The following is a 7,278-nucleotide window of genomic DNA, read 5'->3' on the forward strand; positions in this document are numbered from 1 at the left end:
CTGGGGACAATAAAAGGCCACTCTGAAATGTGTAGTTTTGTCACACAACACAATGCCACAGATGTGTCAACTTTTGAAGGAGCATGCAATTGGCATGATGACTGCAGGAATGTCCACCAGAGCTGTTGCCTGAGAATTTAATATTCATTTCTCTGCCATAAGTCTCCTTTGATGTTGTTTTAGAGAATTTGGCAGTACGTCCAACCGGCCTCACACCCGTAGACCATGTGCAACCACGCCAGCCCAGGACCTCCACTTACAGCTTCTTCACCTGTGGGATCGTCTGAGACCAGCCACCCGGACAGCTAATGAAATCGAGGACTATTTCTGTCTATAATAAATCCCTTTTGTGGTGAAAAACTCATTCTGATTGGATGGGCCAAGCTCCCCAGTGGGTAGGCCTATGCCCACCCTAATCTATGTGAAATCCATATATTAGGGCCTAATGAATTTATTTCAATTTGACTGAGTTCCTTACATGAACTGTAACTCAGTAAAATCTTTGACATTTTTCCATGTTGCGTTTATATTTTTGTTTAGTATAAAAAATATTTGATTAATGCAACATATTTTGGTCTGAATATCAATAAAATGTGGAAAACCAATATTTCATATCTACTGTTATACCATGAAGACGCGCTATAGACCTATGTGCTTATTTTTGTTTGACTGAATGAATGTAAAATGGTGTCCTAAAATGATTTTGCTGCGTTACCAACTCCAGTCAGCAGAAGGCGATGTGTGGGCTATTTGCGTGACGTAGAAAATAGTGGACATGACGCCGCAAACCAACAACAACAAAGATGGAGGCACGCTACTTTACCTCAGGTAGGGAACTAGCTATTTTGCTAGCATTTTTTTTCTTTACATTTGAGAACTCTTGATTATATATATATATATACACACACTTTTTGATAAATATATACACTTTTTGTTAAATATCTAGGTACTTACGTTAAATTCAGTGTGCTAGCTGCCCATAGCTAATTATGTTTGATAAGTCACAGCTAACGTTAGCTACCTATTAGCCTTTACGACCGAGCGTTGAGGCACAGACAATATATTTGGTTGAGGCTAGCTAACTACACTTAGCTACTCACTAAAAGTAACACTATTATGGAGGACATAGACTAGTCATTGAGTTAGCCACTGTAGTTAACTAGCTGTATGAAGAAAATAACCTTACACCGACATTTCCAGACTCCAGAAAAGTGATGAACGTCAGTTAACGTTACCTCGTTTACTCAAATCTAATCACTATTCGACTGGTCAACTGTGTTTTAGGTGACTGTAATGTTACTGTCGCTTAGCCTGTCTAGCGGTCAGCTAGCTATTCCAGCGCCGCCGACCAACCGGCCCAGCCATGAGCTCGCTAAGCTACTTCACCCCGGCCCGAGAGGAAGAGTTGCTGTGGTCGGGGAACGCAGGCGCAGCCACCGGACCTCAACCCAGCACCCTCGGAGGAGAGGAGGCACGACGCTTCTATCAAAGCGTCATAGAAGAGGGAGGTGCAGGGGAGAGACGAGGATTGGAACAGAGGGGGAGAGAGAACCGCAGGGGGAGAGAGAGGAGGGGAAGAGCAGGGCAGCACGTCCAGGTACCACAAACACAACAAATATAGCCTAGTAGCTACATCATCTATGATCATGACATGTATGATTTAAAAAATAAAGTATTTCCTCAGTATATATACACAGCACCAGTCAAAAGTTGACACCTACTCATTCCAGGGTTTTTCTTAATTTGTACTATTTTCTACATTGTAGAATACTATTGAATACATCAACACTATGAAATAAGACACATGGAATCATGTAGTAACCAAAAAAGTGTTAAACTAATCAAAATATATTTTATATTTGAGTTTATTCAGTGGCCACTCTTTGCCTCTGACAGCTTTGCACACTCCAGATGCATCAGTCAAGCATCTGCTGATTGACCAAAATGTAACTAAAGTACTCTTTCCCACAGGCTAGCAGGCAGCAGGCTAGCACCACCAGTACTACCACGGAGCTGGAGGGGCTGAGACTGCTGCGTTGTGCCCAGGAAGGTGACCTGTCTGGGGTGAGAGGCCTGCTGTCCCGGGGGGTGGATGTCAACTTCCAGGTAGGTAACAGGAGGGATCTGAACCTGGGTCTCCCGCCGGGGAGAAACCAAATAGGAGATTGGATTACTAGACCGGGTAGACCGGCTTGGCAGAGTGAAAAGTGATTTCCGTTTTTATCACCGGGCTGCTTCCCGGGCGTGAGCCAGGTGCCCCGTTCAAAGCCCACGGAGAAGATGGCTCAAAACAAAAGTGACCTAGGTGATGCATGTAGACTAGACTAATGAGTAGGATGCTGTGTTTTCACATGCTAAAGTGGGGCTTTTGATAAAAATGGTTTATCTGCCTGAAAATGGAGTATTCTTACCTCAGGAAGTTGGTGGCTCCTTAATTAGGGAGAACGGGCTTGTGGTAAAGGCTGGAGCGGAATCAGTGGAATGTTAGAAAATACATAAAACACATGGTTTCCATGTGTTGAATGCCATTCCATTTGCTCCGTTCCGGCCATTATTATGAGCCGGTTTCTCCTCAGCAGCCTCCTAAGTGTCTTATAAATGAGCAGGGCACACCTCCCTCACCGGTTTCAACCAGTCACGCGACAGACCATAGCCCGGTTCAACCTGGGCCAGTTTAATCAAATCACCTCAGTGTTCTGACCATTAGACCATAGCCCGGTTCAACCTGGGCCAGTTTAATCAAATCACCTCAGTGTTCTGACCATTTGAACAAGAGGAATGTCCCTCTTTGGCCCGAGGGTGACCCTGATTTATTTTAGAAGTCCCAGGCAGGACTTCCTCATGAGGAGCCAAACTCACTACATAAGGATGCCAGTAGTACAAGTACTGGATTCACGGTTTGTTTTCAATTTTAATAATAATCAAATGCATTGTTTTAAATGCATCAATTTGACAGCCAGATTCAATATAAAAGCTGAAACTTGTTTTAAATGCATCTATTTGACAGACAGATTCAATATAAAAGCTGAAACTTGTTTTAAATGCATCTATTTGACAGACAGATTCAATATAAAAGCTGAAACTTGTTTTAAATGCATCTATTTGACAGACAGATTCAATATAAAAGCTGAAACTTGTTTTAAATGCAAAGAAAACACATTTTACCTGTCCTCTATAGAAATAGGACAGGTTTGTCCTCTAGCCAGGTTCAATTTAAAAGCTCTATGACAACATTTTCAGAACTCTTAAGATGTGTTCATTGTTTGGTGGAGTAGGTCAAGTGAAAATATATCAAGGTTTTTAAACATTTATTTGGAGCATTCTACCGCAAACCTTTTGCCTTCAGTCCTGTTTCCCCTTTAAAATGCTAACATGCCACCAACCAACCTCCTTCCCGTTGCCCTCGAACCAGCCTCCTTCCCGTTGCCCTCGAACCAGCCTCCTTCCCGTTGCCCTCGAACCAGCCTCCTTCCCGTTGCCCTCGATCCAGCCTCCTTCCCGTTGCCCTCGAACCAACCTCCTTCCCGTTGCCCTCGAACCAACCTCCTTCCCGTTGCCCTCGAACCAACCTCCTTCCCGTTGCCCTCGATCCAACCTCCTTCCCGTTGCCCTCGATCCAACCTCCTTCCCGTTGCCCTCGAACCAGCCTCCTTCCCGTTGCCCTCGAACCAGCCTCCTTCCCGTTGCCCTCGAACCAGCCTCCTTCCCGTTGCCCTCGAACCAGCCTCCTTCCCGTTGCCCTCGATCCAGCCTCCTTCCCGTTGCCCTCGAACCAACCTCCTTCCCGTTGCCCTCGGACCAACCTCCTTCCCGTTGCCCTCGAACCAACCTCCTTCCCGTTGCCCTCGGACCAACCTCCTTCCCGTTGCCCTCGGACCAACCTCCTTCCCGTTGCCCTCGGACCAACCTCTTTCCCGTTGCGCTAGTCTTTAACACCGGTTGTCTTCTCTTACTAACACTGACTTAGCTAAAAGCTGCTTTACTGAGGAGTGTCTGCTACATGACCAAAATGTCCTCTACAACTTCTTCTTAATGTCTCTCTCTCCATCTCCTCTTTCTCTCCCTGACTCTCTCTCCAGGACAGCTGGTGGTGGACAGGTGTGATGTGTGCAGCGGCAGCAGGGCAGCGGGGTGTCGTTAGGCTCCTCCTCCAGCAGGGGGCGGCGTGGGTGGGCGTGGTCGACACGCAGGGCCGGGACGCCAGGGAGCTGGCGCGGATGGCGGGGCATAGCGGGGTCCTAGAGGAACTGGACCACTACGGGTCTCCGCAGGACTGTGACCATGAGACGGGTGACCGGCATGGGAGACAGAGGGGTCAACACAACCATTACAGGAGAGAGACGCAGGACCATCAGGACCACAGGTTAGTGACTGAACACCAGGACCACAGGTTAGTGACTGAACACCAGGACCACAGGTTAGTGACTGACCACCAGGACCACAGGTTAGTGACTGACCACCAGGACCACAGGTTAGTGACTGACCACCAGGACCACAGGTTAGTGACTGACCACCAGGACCACAGGTTAGTGACTGACCACCAGGACCACAGGTTAGTGACTGACTGACTGACCACAGGTTAGTGACTGACTGACTGACCACAGGTTAGTGACTGACTGACTGACCACAGGTTAGTGACTGACCACCAGGACCACAGGTTAGTGACTGACTGACTGACCACAGGTTAGTGACTGACCACCAGGACCACAGGTTAGTGACTGACCACCAGGACCACAGGTTAGTGACTGACCACCAGGACCACAGGTTAGTGACTGACTGACTGACCACAGGTTAGTGACTGACTGACTGACCACAGGTTAGTGACTGACCACCAGGACCACAGGTTAGTGACTGACCACCAGGACCACAGGTTAGTGACTGAACACTAGGACCACAGGTTAGTGACTGACTGACTGACCACAGGTTAGTGACTGACTGACTGACCACAGGTTAGTGACTGACTGACTGACCACAGGTTAGTGACTGACTGACTGACAACAGGTTAGTGACTGACTGACTGACTGACTGACTGACTGACTGACTGACTGACTGACTGACCACAGGTTAGTGACTGACTGACTGACCACAGGTTAGTGACTGACTGACTGACCACAGGTTAGTGACTGACTGACTGACCACAGGTTAGTGACTGACTGACCACAGGTTAGTGACTGACTGACAACAGGTTAGTGACTGACTGACTGACTGACTACAGGTTAGTGACTGACGGACTGACTGACTGACTGACTGACCACAGGTTAGCGAACACAGACAGCCAGCGACCGTACTGTCATGTGGTCGACCATACTAGACTGACGCAGTCACTTCATGTTAATGATTTAACCCACCTGGAAGACCAGGTGTGTTGAATATAGACAATCCCTGACCTGATCAGTTGGTCAGGTGTGTTGAATATAGACAACCCCTGACCTGATCAGTTGGTCAGGTGTGTTGAATATAGACAACCCCTGACCTGATCAGTTGGTCAGGTGTGGTGAATATAGACAATCCCTGACCTGATCAGTTGGTCAGGTGTGGTGAATATAGACAACCCCTGACCTGATCAGTTGGTCAGGTGTGGTGAATATAGACAATCCCTGACCTGATCAGTTGGTCAGGTGTGTTGAATATAGACAACCCCTGACCTGATCAGTTGGTCAGGTGTGTTGAATATAGACAACCCCTGACCTGATCAGTTGGTCAGGTGTGGTGAATATAGACAATCCCTGACCTGATCAGTTGGTCAGGTGTGGTGAATATAGACAACCCCTGACCTGATCAGTTGGTCAGGTGTGGTGAATATAGACAATCCCTGACCTGATCAGTTGGTCAGGTGTGGTGAATATAGACAACCCCTGACCTGATCAGTTGGTCAGGTGTGGTGAATATAGACAATCCCTGACCTGATCAGTTGGTCAGGTGTGGTGAATATAGACAACCCCTGACCTGATCAGTTGGTCAGGTGTGGTGAATATAGACAATCCCTGACCTGATCAGTTGGTCAGGTGTGGTGAATATAGACAATCCCTGACCTGATCAGTTGGTCAGGTGTGGTGAATATAGACAATCCCTGACCTGATCAGTTGATGGTGGTCAGGTGGTCAGGTGTGGTGCCTAGTTGGAACACCATACTGCAGTATCTGAGGTTCTCCAGGACCAGGCTCTCCTCTGTCCTCGTGTAGAAATAAGAACTGGGATTGAAGGTTGTTGTCAAGGAGATACTCATTTTTCTCCTCCCTTGTTGCTCCTCTCCCCCCATCCCTCTCTCTCTGCCCCCCCCCCCCCACCCCACCCCCCCCTCCCAGTTCTCCCCCAGCGGTAGCAGCAGTCCAGACCCATCAGAACCAGTCCACCCAGAATCAGACCCAATGGTGTCCAGTCTGCAGTGTCCACTACTCCTCTCCTCCAGAGACGCACCTCTCCTCCACCCTCCACCTGTTCTCTCTCTCCCGCCCTGCCCCACCTCCCCACTACTGCCTCCCCCCCTCCACCCCCGCCTACCAGATGATGCTGCGCTCCGGATGGACCCCTGGGGGGGGGCTGGGGCCCGAGGGGGAGGGTCACAAACAGCCGGTCCGGACCGTCCTGAAGAGGGACAGTAGAGGCCTGGGGTACGGACCCACACCCCGACCCAAGGTCACACACTTCCAACCTAAAGACCCGCAGGCAGTCAGACGGACGGGGAAGGAGGGTCGTGGGGAGAGGGGGAGGAGGGGGATGAAGGAGGAGAGCAGGAGGGAGGAGAAGGACAGGAACTGGGAGAGGGACTTCCGCTCTTCCTTTAACACCTTTGACCCCTGACCTCTAAACGCTGACCCAGGGACACCTGTTGTAGTCAGTTTCTCTCTAGTGTACACTCTGCTCTCTCTGTAGTGTACACTCTGCTCTCTCTGTAGTGTACACTCTGCTCTCTCTCTCTCTCTCTCTCTCTCTCTCTCTCTCTCTCTCTCTCTCTGTAGTGTACACCCTGCTCTCTCGCTCTCTCTGTAGTGTACACTCTGCTCTCTCTCTCTCTCTCTCTCTCTCTCTCTGTAGTGTACACTCTGCTCTCTCGCTCTCTCTGTAGTGTACACTCTGCTCTCTCTCTCTCTCTCTCTCTCTCTCTCTCTGTAGTGTACACTCTGCTCTCTCGCTCTCTCTGTAGTGTACACTTTGCTCTTTCTCTCTCTCTCTGTAGTGTACACTCTCTCTCTCTCTCTCTGTAGTGTACACTCTGCTCTCTCTGCGCTCTCTCTAGTGTACACTCTGTGCGCTCTCGCTCGCACTCAAAGGGTCTGA

General features: G+C 49.1%; 1 protein-coding gene across 2 annotated transcripts; it reads left to right on the plus strand.

The window, feature by feature from the left end:
• Nucleotides 1-759: 759 nt before the first annotated feature.
• On the plus strand, nt 760-6,943 carry LOC120042134 (G patch domain and ankyrin repeat-containing protein 1-like). Of its 2 annotated transcripts, none has more exons than XM_038986997.1 (5): nt 760-828; nt 1,285-1,597; nt 1,972-2,106; nt 4,080-4,363; nt 6,306-6,943. In XM_038986997.1, the coding sequence occupies exons 2-5, from the start codon at nt 1,364-1,366 to the stop codon at nt 6,799-6,801; spliced, it is 1,149 nt and encodes a 382-aa protein (XP_038842925.1). In that variant the 5' UTR covers nt 760-828; nt 1,285-1,363; the 3' UTR covers nt 6,802-6,943. The 2 variants fall into 2 exon arrangements, with proteins under 2 accessions (XP_038842925.1, XP_038842926.1); XM_038986998.1 differs by having other exon boundaries at nt 787-828; nt 1,311-1,597.
• Nucleotides 6,944-7,278: the final 335 nt, after the last annotated feature.

This window comes from Salvelinus namaycush, unplaced genomic scaffold, assembly GCF_016432855.1.
Source record: "Salvelinus namaycush isolate Seneca unplaced genomic scaffold, SaNama_1.0 Scaffold62, whole genome shotgun sequence".
In the NCBI taxonomy this organism is placed as follows: Eukaryota; Metazoa; Chordata; class Actinopteri; order Salmoniformes; family Salmonidae; genus Salvelinus; species Salvelinus namaycush.